Consider the following 15,237-nt stretch of genomic DNA (forward strand, 5'->3'; position numbering starts at 1 on the left):
CTTCGTGGAGTAATGCCTCATGGTTTTATTATTTTTAAATAGATAGTTGCAGGCACAGGTAATCAGAGGGCAATGATATACTTTCTATTTCAAAACACACTTTTATTCAATCATTGGTTATTATTATTTTTCAGATTTGTACAATATATTAATAGTGCACTCTGAATAATATAAGAACAATAGATTAGCCCTGGTGAATCAGGCCAAGGCCAAAGGCTCACCTAGTCCACCATCCTTTTCTACTATGTTCTCTCAAACAGAACCTGAGTGCAACATTGCTCTCTCCGCTTTTGAACCCTAGCAACTGGTATCCAGAGGCAAACTCAGTGCTATTTTTTCTAGAAAAAGAGGTGCCAGAACTCACCATGAATGCCTCCTTTGTTCTCTTATAGTGGCAATGGCACCCGCCTGAGAAGTACTAGAACTGAGTTCCGGTGCGTTCCAGCTTTAAAAAAAGCCTCTAACGCTGGAGCTAGATCATAGCAATCACAACTAGTAGCCCCTGATAACCTTATACTTTGTGATCATAATAAATTTGTGGTTATTCTTTAGCTTTAATAGTTCATCCTTATTTTTATTCGTTCTTTTAACATATTTTCACAACACTCATACCCATTACAGTCATGTTTTCCCCTCACCATATCATAATCCTCGCTCATTAAAGTCTTAATTCTGCAATGCCCCTTTTGCCTTCCAAAGGATTCTCCCCAATGCCATATTGAGTGTCCATGGTAGCATTTCCTATTCTACTTACACTTTTCCTTCATTATGGTGAGTCCCAGGTCAAAGGCAGATGCTGTGTTTCTGTGGTTACATGCTTTGCCAGACATGGGACAGCTGATTTTTTATCCCTGAAATGGATCCCATCTTTTTGTCAATGCTGGAGAAATTTCAGTCAATCAGTCAGGTCAGCTGCTGTGCTAAATGATGTAGATGGATCACATAACTTTTACAGAAGAACCAGTCCCCCTCTGTTTAACTTCAATAATAATTGGAAGTCACTGGTTGCAATCTCTCTTCAGCCATCTTCCCATGACATGCTCCCTCAGGCTTGTAATTGGTGAAGCTAAATGGACATTAAATTGAAAGCAACCTGAGCAAATATATATCCTGTGAAATATGTAGGACTATATGCACCTAATGTGCTATGTATTTTATTTAGCAGTCATCCTGGTATGTTAGTACCCTCATTTAGTTTACAGAAGCAATTCCAATTAAAGTTGGGAGATCAGGAAACTTGTACACTGGCATCATGGCCCTATGGGAAAAACCCACTTGAGACTCATTAAACATAGGTATCTCCCAACTTTCTGGGGGGGAAAGAACAACAATAGCAGACACACACCCCAAACTGCTATTTTGGATCTGATACAGTGAAGTGGATAGGGTTAGGATGTTGGACTTTGACTTGGGTTCAAACCCATCACTGTCAAGGGCCCATACTGTGACCTTGACCAATTCTAATTTGTAGCAGCTGTAAAATGGGGTTTATTGTGAAGGAAAAGAATAACATTTGTAAACCCCTTTAGGCATCCAAAATAATGCATAAAATATTGTTTCAACTTTTCCCTTCTAAAGCTCAGTTTTACACAGCTCCTTGCTTTGACCACATTCTACAAAGGTGGTGACTTGAAGTGCCACATTCTCATAACTGTTAGGTGGATTTGTAGCTAGCTGATTGACTAAACCCAAAACTAATGACTGGAGAAAAACTAGTTACATAAATGTAAATGTATCTTATTACCTATAAGAAAATCAAATTAATAAAATGCATGTGGTTGGATGTGAATGTCCCTAAGACTGAATATTCTTATCTAGTGGTATAGAGTAAAAAACAATTTGAATTAAAGAAATGAATGACCAAGCCTGTTAGATAGATTCTATTCATTTATACATATTTCTGCAGCATGGACCTCCTTTTAACCTAAGTTGTAGGTCCTCATGTCTACCATATAATCCCACCTAGTATTTATTGCACTTCATATCCATTTATTCTATGCAACTGAAATATCATCATAAAGAGACAGCCTAACTAATCTTAATATGGTAGTACTGGGGGAGCATTGCAGAACCAACTAAAGCAGAATAGCTCTACCACTAATGCACAATTATTGTGTTAAGAATATGTTGCAGAATACACCTGCAATAAAAGACCAGTCTGGAGGGACGCTTAGTCTGGATGCAACCCATTATTTTTTCAGTGGCCACAGTCCAAAGCAGAGTTAAGCATGTTTAAGCCCACTGAGATCAACAGCCTTTGTCACATTTGTCTTGGATTGTGGTTATTGATTTTTAAATTAATTATCTATATCCTATCAGGAAGGCTCAGGTGGGCAAAAATTAAAATTAAAATAAGAGTCACTATGATAGCAAAATGGGGGGGGGGGTTAAATCACTTGTAATGCACCATGTTTGGGATTTATGTTTAGAGTGGGTCACTCAGATGCAAAATATTAAGGTGAAGGGAGTTGAAGGCAGCATGGAATGGTACTTGGGATGGGAGCATCATTTGAAAATTGGAAGAACTTGCTCCCTACTTGAAAAATATTGCAGACACCCATGGTCACAAGTTCCTATGCCTAATATGAACTTGTGTGTTGCTCCTCTGAATGCTGCTCTTTCAAAGTTCTGCTAAGACCACAAGGGGGAAATTTACTTCACCCTTGTAAAGTAACATGTAAAGTAGTAAAAGAATTCTAGGAGATGATATATAATGAACTGAAAAAAAAGTTTAAAATAACTTTTTCTAAAAAACCCGAAACTTTTCTTTTAGGAATTCTAGGTGCTGAAATTCCAACGGATCAGAAAAGACTATTTATGTATGCGACCATTGCTGCTCGGACGTTACTAGCCCAGAGATGGAAAGAAGACCCTACCAGAGAAGAATGGTAGATTAAGTTGATGGACTATGCCAAAATGGCAAAAATGACTGGAAGAATCAAAATTCAGGAAGACCAAATTTTTAATAAGGAATGGGGGAAAATATGTAATTTACCTTAAAAACCATTGTAAACAGTTCAAATTATTAGTAGGATTGGAGTACCACTTATAGTTCAATGTTGAATTTTGGTTATAATGGAGATTTAATAGATTTGGATTAATAGGCAAGATGAGGGAGGAAAGGTTAATCTAAGGACCCACAAAAGGGAGGAGGGAAACCCAGGAGATTCTTTGGAATTCTTTTTCTGTGTTTGTTGTTTGATAATTGTTTGTAAATTTTAAAATCTGAAAAAAGAATTAAAAAAAGGAAAAGAAAATTTACTCCACCCTTTCCTGGATATAGATAGATAAAGATATAGATATGGATGATATAGATATAGATATAGATAGATGCATGTGATGTGAAATCACATGTTTAAGTTACACATAGGCCCTGATAGTGATCTTAGCTGTCTACTCCCCTACTCCCCAGACCTTAGTAAGATAACTCTAAGATGGAATTTGTTATTTATTGGCTGAGTTTTTATTTTTTCATCTTTCCCTTGCTAGCCACAGCAAGGAATGGTTGACACTTTGGTAAGAGTTATGGAAGTACAGGAATATAATAATATTGCTCCTCTCCCTCTGTCTTCACTCATTCTTTGAATATTTAACAATATCTGCAGATCTCAGTTTTGGGGTGTTACTAATATTGTAGTCACTACTGTATAGTGGTTCAGGAGAATTTAGCATTTTTTCTTTGGAAAGTAAGCTAAATAATAGATGAAAAATCTTCTTCATTAACTGATTATTTGATGTTTCACAATTTAGCACAATCCCCAGCTTGTCTGTGGAGAGAAAAATCTGAGCTTCCAGAATGCAATGTGTTATTTCTTTCCAAGAACATTCAGAAATGCAACTTGCATTTCCCTGTTTCTGAAGCTGTAGATGAGGGGATTCAGAAAAGGAGTGATGATGGTGTATAACACAGAGATCACGCGCTCCTGTTCCATGGAGCGGCTGGAGGAAGGAGACATGTAGGTGAAGATGGCTGTGCTGTAGAAGATGCTCACCACAGTAAGATGGGAAGCACAGGTTGAGAATGTCTTGATCCTACCCTGTGCTGAATGAATTTTGAGTACAGCTGAGACAATGAGGATGTAGGAGAGTACAATCAAGGAGACTGTTGTTATCATTATGCTTCCGGAGATTATGAAAGTCACCAACTCAGCAAGGGAGGTATCCGAGCAGGAGAGGTGCAGGAGAGGTGGGATATCACAAAAGAAATGCACAATCTTATTGGAGCCACAGAAGTCCAGGGAGAATATAAAAGATGTGTTGACAATGGCATTGATATTTCCAATGGTCCATGAAGCAGCCAAAAGCCACCTGAGGATCGGCTGGCTCATGAGCGAAGTGTAGTGCAGTGGGTGGCAGATGGCAGCATAGCGATCATATGCCATGACAGAAAGGAGGGCGCCTTCCGTGGCAGCTGTGGTTAGAAAAAAATACATCTGGATCACACAGCCTGCAAAGGAGATGGTCTTGTCCTTGGACAGAAGGTCCCACAACATCTTTGGCACAGTGGTGGTGATGTAGCAGATTTCTGTAAATGACAGGTTGCTCAGCAAGAAGTACATAGGTGTGTGGAGGTGCTGGTCAGCCTGTATTAAAATAATGATGGTTAGATTCCCTGTTAAGGTGATTACGTAGATCATCAGTCCAATAGCAAAGAGGAGGCTCTGGAGTTTAGGGTCATCTGACAGTCCCAAAAAGATGAATTCTTTCAGAGTGGTTTGGTTTTTCCTTTCCATTTTGCCATGGATTTCTATCTCCAGAAGGCATCAGGACTCCTCAGAGGGCTTCCTTCACTGTACAAAGAGCTGCACATTCAGGAGAGTGGGGGGGGGGCATAATAAGAGGGGTTAAGTATTGACAACTGTTTAATGGGACTTTAAAGTCTGACACAGCTACTGATAAAATGTTAGGTAGCACTGATTGCACTTCATAAAAATGGCTATTGGGAAGACTCCATGGATGGTTTTCAATCATGCTGAGTGATTGATTGTGGGGGCTAGATATATTTCCCTCCAAAGCAGAATGGATAACAACTTCTCAAACATCCTTGTCCTGTAACAAGTGGCGTGGCTTAATTGTTTGTGTCATGTGAACAATTTGTTCTCCAGGCATTGTGTTGTCTTGCACCTGTGTCTCTCTATCTTTGTGTTCCATCATTATGTGTTGATCTATGAGATTCTGAAAGAAGGAAATAGGAAGCCAAATCTCTCTGATTAAGTTCATTTCCTCTATACCTGTCAATTATGTGGAGACAAACTACTATGCTACTGGAGCTAAATCAGGGTTAGTGTGCGTATAACACAAAAGGACACTTCCCTCCTTCCAACTGAGAAGACCTATGGATTCAAAAATTTAGTGTCAGAGACCTCCTGGTGAGCCCTTACTCTTTGAGCTTCAGACTTTTGCTGTCATTAGATCTCATCCTGTTTTGTTTATTTGCTGTACTGTTACATCCAGCCTAGCACTATGCATTTATCCCTTCTCCCTGTAAGTCACCACTGAGGTAATTGGCCTCAGACCTTCTCCAACTTTTTCTCGGTCTTCTTACTTTCCCTCCATTGCAATGGCTACCAGCTCTGCTTCTCCTAGTCTCCTCTTGTTCCTTCCCTCTCTTCTACCATGTCATGGCCTCCAACTCCTGGTCTATCCTGACTGACCAGTTGAGACCAAGATTTAAAAAGAAGCAGACCATTTGCCTCAGCACTACCTCTCTATGTTTGGATTAAATAGAACAAATGTGTATTGATATATTGGTTATCCCTTCTGTATTCTATTTTCCCATATATCATATAAATTCCTCCAATGACCCCTTTGTTAGTTTGTCTTTGGTCTAACAACTGCTACTGAATGAAAGCAAAGGACTTTGCAGCTACACAAGCCAGCCATTATTGTTAAAATCCATGTTATTTTACAGTTATCAGGGATTCACTCAACACTATATTGAGTTATTAATGAGCCTACTATTCCATGTGTTGTAATATTCTTGATTTACCAGTTACACTGATGTACTTCAAATTATGGCAGTGGCAACTCCTACACATATTTGAAAGCTACACATTTTGCAGCTACAGCATCTCAGATCAAGTTAATCCACACTCATTCCAGTTTCATGAGCATCCCAGGAGCCCTTACTACACACCAAGCACATATTGGGATAAAGCAATGAATCTACTGTTCAAAGGGGGAGGGGGAGGAGAAGCCAGCATTTCCTTTAGTGTGCCCAAGTTCTTGAACATGCCTAAATAACCCTGTTGGACCCTAGCCATAAACTCTTCAGGCTCAAACTAGACATGAAGGCACCAGATCCATCCCTTTCAGTGGGGGGAGGGTCTGTCTAAAATCATATGAAGCAGGGGAAGGAAGTCCAATTGTGAGAGTTAAAAGAGAAAGAGAAACAAACCTCATTCCATTGCTAAGATGTCAATTCCGAAGACATACAGTAAATGAATCAACATTTCATTTTGGGTGCCTTTTTATTTGCTGTCCAGCATCTCTTCTTGTTGACAACTGCATAGTAAGATGCTTGTGTCATGCTAACTTCAGATTATTTCACCATGGGGCTGTTGAAATTAGTCCCATTGAGGAATGTAAAGAATCTACTTGAGTCATTAAAATATTCTCAAGTGGGAGCAGCTCAAAGAGCTGAGAAAATAAGTACAGTGGATATCTATTGGAAAGGCCATGAGACAATTTTGTGTTTTTACATTTCCTAATCTTAATTTAAAGCATTCCAAAATTCTAATAGAAACATACAAAAATGTGGTTTATGACCAGTTCAGAAATCCTTAATGATATGTTTGAAGAGCAAATATGTCATGCCATGTATTTTTATACTTTTTGTCCCTAAATTGTTTTTGTTTTTAAAAAGCGGAATTGTTTTTATAAAGCGGAATTGGAATGCTGTAATGTAAGTGGAGTAGCAACAATGCTTTCTCCCTCCTGCCATTTATTGCCATGGCAGAAGTTTGGGTGGAGGACACTGAGAAGAAAATTGTGGTTTTAAACAACTGCAAAAGATATGAATAAAGGAGAGATGAAGGGACATTGAGAGGTTGTATTTGTTTAAAAAAGAAAAAACCCAAACATAACAGTTTTTAACAATGAGAAGTATAACACAGATGATAACACCAAAAAGTGAAAACATCTGAGCCTTTCCAAACACCCTTCTTACTGTACTGAAATGTTGTTTTAAACAATCACTTCCCCTCTCAATGTCATCCCCTGCAAACTCCACACAAACCTCTGCCATTATTTAAAATGGCTACTTTTTTCCTTTCAGAGTCCCTTCCTTCTTGCTGTACTCAAACATCTCCTTCTTCCATTTATCAGCTGCCTCATGTGAGATAGATAAAGGATGTGGAGCCCTCAAATATTCCATAGTACTTTACTCAAACCTCTGCCATTGCTTAAAACTGACACTTTGCTCTAAGTTCTCTACATTCCTGCTTTAAATTCTTCTGCTGTTTTAAACCACAACTTCCCCCCTCTCAGTGATTTTCCATTCTCGCTCCTGTACCACAGCCACTGCTGTTGTACAATCTGCCTTCATTTTTGCTCCCCTATCCTACTCTGCCTTCATGAAAATTCAGGACTGTGAAGAGGTACTACAAATCCTCCAATAGGGGTGAATGATGACAGCCTTACATTTTTATTATATATAGAGAAATATGTAACAAAACAAATTTCTTTAGTGCATTGTACATTAAGGTGTGTAATAAACAAGAGAGATTTCTGAAAGAAATTAGAAATTTTATCAATTTCTAATCTCCAATATCTAATGCTTTCAACTACCATTTCATCAGTGTAGGTGAAAAAGAAGATTTCTATCCACGAGCTAATACAATTTTAGCTGCTACAAAGGAATTCACAATTCAAATGCCCCATAAAAATAAGCATCTCAAGAGCTGAATATATTATTTTCTTGGTGTTTTGAGAGCTTGTCCACAATCTTTGAGGATATCCAGCCAGGTCTCAGTCAGCACAGACCCATTGAAATCAATTAAGCCCAAAGGCTCAGTTCCACATATGACGAACATTGGATGCACCTCTTCATTTGTAGGTCTAAACTGAAACGTTTCAGCAAAATCCTTCCTTTTGAGATGGTAGGGGAAGCTCATTTAATTCTTCTGAAACATCCATTCCAATTTCGGAGTGATAACCAGCAACTCTTCAATGCCTGTATTTAGTGGTTCAGGGTGGATTCTGTTGGGTCTACATACCAAAGCCAATGTTCAAACCTGTCCACATGCTAATAGCTCTCCAGCTTTTTCAACCATAGAGGATGGTGGGCTGACTCCCAATTCACAAAGCCACTGATTATACATGCAAAGCACTCTATTATCTGGTTTTCCTCCTCAAAAAATGAGAAGGTTGTTGGACTTGTTGGGAGTGTTGTTGGAGGAGTGGGAGAACCCATGAAACACAGAAAAGGAAAACTACCTCATGTTTCCATGGACAATGATCCTTAAGGCTGTATTGCAGGGGTGGGGAGCCTACGACCCTCCAGATGTTACTGGACTCCAACTTCCATCAGTCCCAGATAGAATGATCAAAGGGCTATAGGATTTGTAGTCCAGAAACAACTGTAGGGTTGCCCACTTCTGCTGGGTTGGGTTATCTATTTTTGCTACTGATCGGAATAAAAAAGAGCATTAATGGTGACAAATAAATATAACAAAATGTGTAAACGTTCACATGGATAAAACATTTCAAATATTTTTCAACTTGTGTTACTGATTTTCTTTTGCTGAATTGTTCAAGATTCCAGGCCCATTTTCTCTATGTGTGTGTTCCAAACAGTCTACGGAGAGCACTTTGCACATCCTTGTTCCTGAAGCTGTAGATTAGAGGGTTCAGCAGAGGGGTGATGATTGCATAGAGCACAGAGACCAGCTGCTCCTGTTCAGTGGAATGGCTGGAGGATGGAGTTAGGTAAGTGAAGATGATGGTTCCATAGAAGATGCTCACCACAGTGAGGTGGGATGCACAGGTGGAGAAAGCTTTGATCCGACCCCGAGATGTACGTATTTTGAGCACAGTGAAGACAATGAAGATGTAGGAGAGTAGAGTTAGGAAGAAGGACATGGTAATGCCACATCCAGAGACTGTAAAGGTCACCAGCTTGCTCAGTCTTGTGTCAGAGCAGGAGAGGTGCAAAAGGGGAGGAATGTCACAGAAAAAGTGCTCTATTTGGTTTGAATTACAGAAGTCAAGTGAGAAAACCAAGGCTGTGTTGATGATAGAGTTGAAGTTGCCAACAGTCCATGAAACTGTTAGCAATCCTTTACAGGTTGGCTGGCTCATCAGCACGGTGTAGCGCAACGGGTGGCAGATGGCTGCGTAACGGTCATACGCCATGGCTGAGAGGAGTACACACTCTGTGCCTCCTAAAGTGACAAAGAAATACATCTGGAGAGCACAGCCAGTGAAGGAGATGGTCCTGTCTCCTGACATGAGGTTCCAGAGCATCTTTGGGACAGTGGAAGAGGTGTAGCAGATCTCAATGAATGAAAGGTTGCCAAGGAGGAAGTACATTGGTGTCTGGAGGCACCGGTCCACACAAATCAAAGTCATGATGGCTAGATTTCCTACTAAAGTTAGCAGATAGATTAAAAGTACTAAGGAAAAAAGAAGTTTCTGTTGGGCTGGATCACTGGATAAGCCCAGGAGGATGAACTCTGTGACAACTGTGTGGTTCACCTTCATTCTGCTCATCTTTGACCATCTTTTATGATAGGGCTATAAGACTCCTTGTACCTGAAGCACAACAACAGATGTCATAAATGTACACTATTAGTGAGAAACAACATCGAGAAGTTAATTTAGAATTTTCTAGGTTTCACCAAATAAATTTCTGGAGAATTATGGAACTGATTGTAGCCGGCAGGCACATTGTTAGGTACTTAAAGCACTTAGCACAGAGAGACCCGTGACACCATAATCTCATTCCAGAAAAAAGATGTTGATAAAGATAGTATTTTCTTAAATCTCACATACCAGTTTCAGTAGCTTGCTGGTCTACTTCTGCCTCCTCCACGATGCAGCTGCAAACTACATTACATCAAGTGTAGTAAATAATGCAGCAAGGTGTTCCTAGGGGATTGTGTGAATGTCTACTACTTGATCTCTACAGACAGAATTAGTAGTTACTCATGGAAGGTTTTCTCTAAGGACAGCTTAATATACTGTACAATCAGCACTGAGGATCTTATCAGACCTTTTGCTAACCACTGAAACACAAAATTGACATTGGGATTTTCCATCAGCCTGTATTGTCATGACAACTTTGTTGTTGTAGAAACAACTGGAAGATATATAGCTGGATATCCTGTACATATAACTTCAGCAGCATTAGGCTAATTTGTCCAATAAGGCTCATGGCAAAAGGAATTCTGTACACTGCGTTGAATTTTTAGATCTACCTTCTGATTTGTGAATGTTATTAACTATTCTATATGTCACACTTGGCATATCTAATAAAAATATCTTGTTCCTTGATTTCAGTAGGACTTGGTACTGGAGTAGTCAAAGTGTTGTCATCATGGTGTTGTTGGAATCCAACTCCCAAAATCCACAGTCATCATGGTCAACAGCCAGAGATGAGACTTGTACTCCAACAATATCTGGAGAGCACCATGTTGGCCACTCCTGACTTAGGATATCACCCAATGTCTTTTAAACTAATCTGATGAATTTTGTGGTGGAAATTAACTTTTCAATTTACTGGTCCCATATCTATTATCTATTCTTCCCTAGTGCTCTCTGAAGTGCTCCCTGCACTTCCTTGTTCCTGAAGCTATAGATCAGGGGGTTGAGCATGGGAGTGATGATGGCATACAGCACAGAAACTAGGCGGTCCTGTTCCATAGAATGAGTGGAGGAGGGCCGTATGTAGGTGTAAATGATAGTACCAAAGAAGATGCTCACCACAGTGAGGTGGGAAGCACAGGTGGAGAATGCCTTGATTCTACCATGAGCTGTGCGGATTTTGAGCACCGAGGAGACAATCAAGGCATAGGAGAGAAGGGTCAGGCAGAATGGCACAATGATAACACACCCAGAGATGGTGAAGGTTATGAGCTGGCTGACAAATGTGTCAGAACAAGAGATGTGCAGAAGGGGAGGTATGTCACAGAAGAAGTGGTCAATCTCATGGGAGTGGCAGAAATTTAAGGAAAAGACCATTGCTGTGTTGACCATGGAATTGAAGTTGCCAACAGCCCATGAAACTGCCAGCAGACTCCTACGTACTGGTGGGCTCATGAGCAGAGTGTAGTGCAATGGGTGGCAGATAGCTGCATAGCGGTCATATGCCATGGCTGAGAGGAGCACACACTCTGTGCCCCCCAACGTGACAAAGAAATACATCTGCAGTGCACATCCTACAAAGGAGATTTTCTTGTCTCCCAACAAGAGATCCCACAGCATCTTGGGGACTGTGGTGGAAGTGTAGCAGATCTCAATAAAAGAGAGGTTTCCCAGGAGGAAGTACATGGGTGTGTGGAGGCTCTGGTCCACCCGAATTAATACAATGATGGCCAGATTCCCCGACAAAGTCAATAGATAGGCTGAAAGTCCTAAGGCAAAGAGAAGCATCTGATTCTTCACATCAATAGAGAATCCCATGAGGATAAACTCTGTGACACTTGTTGTATTCTGTCTTCCCATAGATTTGAGGGAGTCCATCTTTGGTCAGGATAGTGAGCCTTCCTAAGTGGGAGGGGAGGTCACAGCAGTTTGATCTGTTAATGCTGGTAGTTCTGTAAATAAGAAGCAGTGAGTCAGTTAGGTTGTTTGCAAATAAGCTTTTATTGTTCACCTACAGTTGTCATTGTAATTTCACAGAATGTCTAGGCCAGGGCAGAAGGCATCCTGTGGGTAACTGCAGTCAAATATAACTAGCTAGCTTAGGGCTAGTTAATGCATGAATGGGCTAAGACCATAGAATTGTATTCTTAGACTCAGTTAGGTCACACCCCCTCACCTCTGGTGAAGTGAAACTTCCTTCTTCACTTGCTTTCACCATGTGAATTCATCAAGATAGGATGTGATTGAACTTGCTCTCTAAAAACTCAGACCATGTGCTTAGAACTATTTCACTATTTTTGTATACTATTCTGGTGTTATTTGCTTCCAGAAAAAAATATGTTTGCAAATAACATGCAAATATGTGTTAAATCTGCAATATATTCCACCATATTTCCAGAAGCGGCTGTTATGTTGTATGAAATGTCCAATACAATGTGGCAGTGAAGCAATGGGAAAATAAAATAAACTGCTGTATCAATGTAGAGTAGACTACTTGAAATCAATGACATTAAGTAACTTCAGTCCCTTGATCTTAATGGATCTATTCTGGGTATGCCTATGTACTGATGGGTATGCCTATGGCAATGTACTGATGGGAGCATTAAAATGCAGTTTCCCCATAGGATAAAAAGTATTAATGCTAAATAAATCAGGAAACATGATTACAGGATAATTCTGTAAAATTACTTTAGAAATCTATGCACATTATAAAGCAAACCTAAAACATTTACAAATCTTTAAACAAGAAATACAAGGAAACATTTAAAATGTAAAAAATAATCAATAAACAATTCATGATTCCAAGGCTATTAAGAAAATCTTAAGTGCCAGAAAGCCATATTTGAACAACTCCCCTTTCTCTGCTACATAGGATGCTAAAAGGGCACTTGTAGAGGCAGGTTTCATTCCTAGTCATGGGTTGGTATGCAGCTAAAATGTTCAGAACAAGTTCTGCATGGTTCCTACCCACTTCTACAAATGCACAACTGGTTATTACCAAGAACAAAAAGGCATTCCATATTTCTGACACAGATGCCCTATGTCTCTCTCCAGGAACCCAAAGACACTTCCACAATTACATGAATATGCTGTCATGAACAGGGTTTGGGGAGGGGGACAGGACTGGAGAGGAGCAGTTCCCTGGATAAGTGCATATGAGACCTATAAGCCATTCTGGTATGAACTCCAAAACTTTTATTTGGAGCACAATGCTACCTCCCTCCCTCCAATGTTAATGGGTGGTGTGGTGTCTGGATGCTGTCAGCGGCTCCCGGCTGGTTGCCCAAGACAAGGAAAGGTTTCTTACCATCCTTTCTTATTTCAGTATTCACAGAGAGAGGCTATAGAACCCAGCCTCTTGGATAATGGCATTGTCCTGAGTGAATCTCCACCCCCCGTCTCTCTCACTTCACCATTCGGCACTTCTACGGGTGTTGCTATGTGCCTTCTGTCTTTGAGCTCTTTGCTCTCTTACTTTCAAGGCTCACTGGGTTCTGGGAGATGGATGGTCCAGGATGCTTTCTAATGACACAGTGTCAGCCAGCCACTGTTCCCCTTCTGCCTCCTCCTCCTCCTCCTCTCCCATTATTTCCCAACTTTCCCCCTCATCTGCCTCTGAGCTGTGACCTCCCGCAAACCACTGTTGTAAATCTATACTGTCTTTCTCTTCCTCCTCCCTGGAAGGGTCAGGAAGGGGAGGTAGTCTCCACCATTCCTCCTCTGCCCAGTCCCTGACAGGTGGGTATGTCTACTTGGTGACAACACTGAAGTTAAGAAGAAGGAAGGGTTAGTTAGCTTGCCTCTCCCTTTCCTTTTCATGGTGCAGGCAGTGCTGGATTACCAAATAGGCAGAGTAGGTGCCGGCCTATGGGTGCCATGCCTGTTAGGGGCTCAGCAACAACAGATCAAAATAATATTGATTTGATCTTGAAATTGGTTTATTAAAATTGTTGGTTGGTAAAATCAAAAACATAATAGGAGATAATTTGTGAGGGGCCCCTGAGATTTTGACTGCCCAGGGACCTCCACAGGGCACTGGACTCAGGCTATAGCCTATATCTGCTGCCCTAGTCAGGGTGATGGGAGTTGTGGTCCAGCAGTCTCCAGAGGGCCACAGGTTTCCCATCTCTGGAGTAGACCTTTATTTCCTTTGCCCACAAAGGACTGTAAACACTACAAGAAGTCTGTCTCCAACTATTAAAACATCTGTTATATTGGCCATTAGTTAAAGAAGAAGTATGTTTATTAATAAAACAAAAGGTGGCATTTGTAGAAGAGTGAAAATAGAAAGAGACACCTTAAACAGGATCACATTTTGTATCTCAGAACAATCCCTGAAGCTGCCCACTGAGCTGTTTTCACAGTCCAGAAAACATGAGAAAGAGCCATAGTTGAACAGGTAAGAGCCTCATTTCTTACCTGTTACTATGTATGCTGCTTCAGAATGTATAAGAGATACTACTGTTACCAGCCATTGCCAATGGGTGCTTCTTTCTTGGCACTGGAATTATCTCATCATCATCATAATTTTTATTTATACCCCACCCTTCCTGGTTCAGAAAACCGGGCTTAGGGTGGCTAACAACAAATTTAAAACACTTAATTGTAAAAGCAGGATCAAATACAGTCTAAAAACATGAATAACAATAAAATTCTCATCACCTTGAGAAGTCAAAATTCTTCCTGCCCTAGGCCCCAGTTGTTCTGGGGTGGCTTTTATCTATTATCTGAGAACCTTCATCTCTTCATTGAATATCTACTACAGCCATCCTTTTGCTGTTTTTCTTTTTTAAAACCAAGACTATTTCCTCTGGGGCTGCAAGGTATAATGGGCATGAAGAAAAAGAGAGCACATGGATGATCATTAGCACTGCCTCTTGGGAGAGGGAGAAATAAGTTGATCCAGAAATAATAATAAATAATGCTTGTGGCCTTGGAAGTAGAGTAGACTTGGGGCTGCCGAGTTTGTCAATAATTGCTCCCGGGGGATACTGTGAATCAAAGAGGACTACATCTTCCTTTAAAAGTGTGGCTGCTGCTCACTGATTTATCCCATGGTGTCACAGTAGTATGTACTTAAATCAGCACTGCCTTATGATGTCATTTTGCTCAATGGCTCCCAATCCCATCTCCGTGTATTGGTGACAGCTTGTGCACAGGAGAGGGGCATACAGTTTTGGAGAAACTCCAAACTTAGTGGTGTCACATGGATTTTATGATACAGTACCAGGAGTAGCCATACAGTGAAGGCCCTGACAAGGACCTGCGGTCCACCAGGTGTTGCTTTCCTGATCATTAGGGCTGATGGGAGTTGGAGTCCAATGACATTTGGAGATCACAGATTCTTGCCCCTTCATTATAAATTCTTGTAAGGCTATTTTTATTTTATTTTACCAGAAATCAAAACACAGTTTACACTTATGAATTTAATGG

The 15,237-nt window shown here is 40.5% G+C and overlaps 1 protein-coding gene across 1 annotated transcript; it reads right to left on the reverse strand.

Moving 5' to 3' along the window:
• Window positions 1-10,730: 10,730 nt before the first annotated feature.
• Window positions 10,731-14,834, reverse strand: LOC310691049 (olfactory receptor 5F1-like). The gene is made up of 2 exons (XM_083470648.1): window positions 14,467-14,834; window positions 10,731-11,756 (listed from the first exon to the last, which is right to left on the reverse strand). The coding sequence occupies exon 2, from the start codon at window positions 11,680-11,682 to the stop codon at window positions 10,735-10,737; it is 948 nt and encodes a 315-aa protein (XP_083326774.1). The 5' UTR covers window positions 11,683-11,756; window positions 14,467-14,834; the 3' UTR covers window positions 10,731-10,734.
• Window positions 14,835-15,237: the final 403 nt, after the last annotated feature.

Source organism: Podarcis liolepis, assembly GCF_965112155.1.
Source record: "Podarcis liolepis genome assembly, chromosome: 13".
NCBI classification, from domain to species: domain Eukaryota; kingdom Metazoa; phylum Chordata; class Lepidosauria; order Squamata; family Lacertidae; genus Podarcis; species Podarcis liolepis.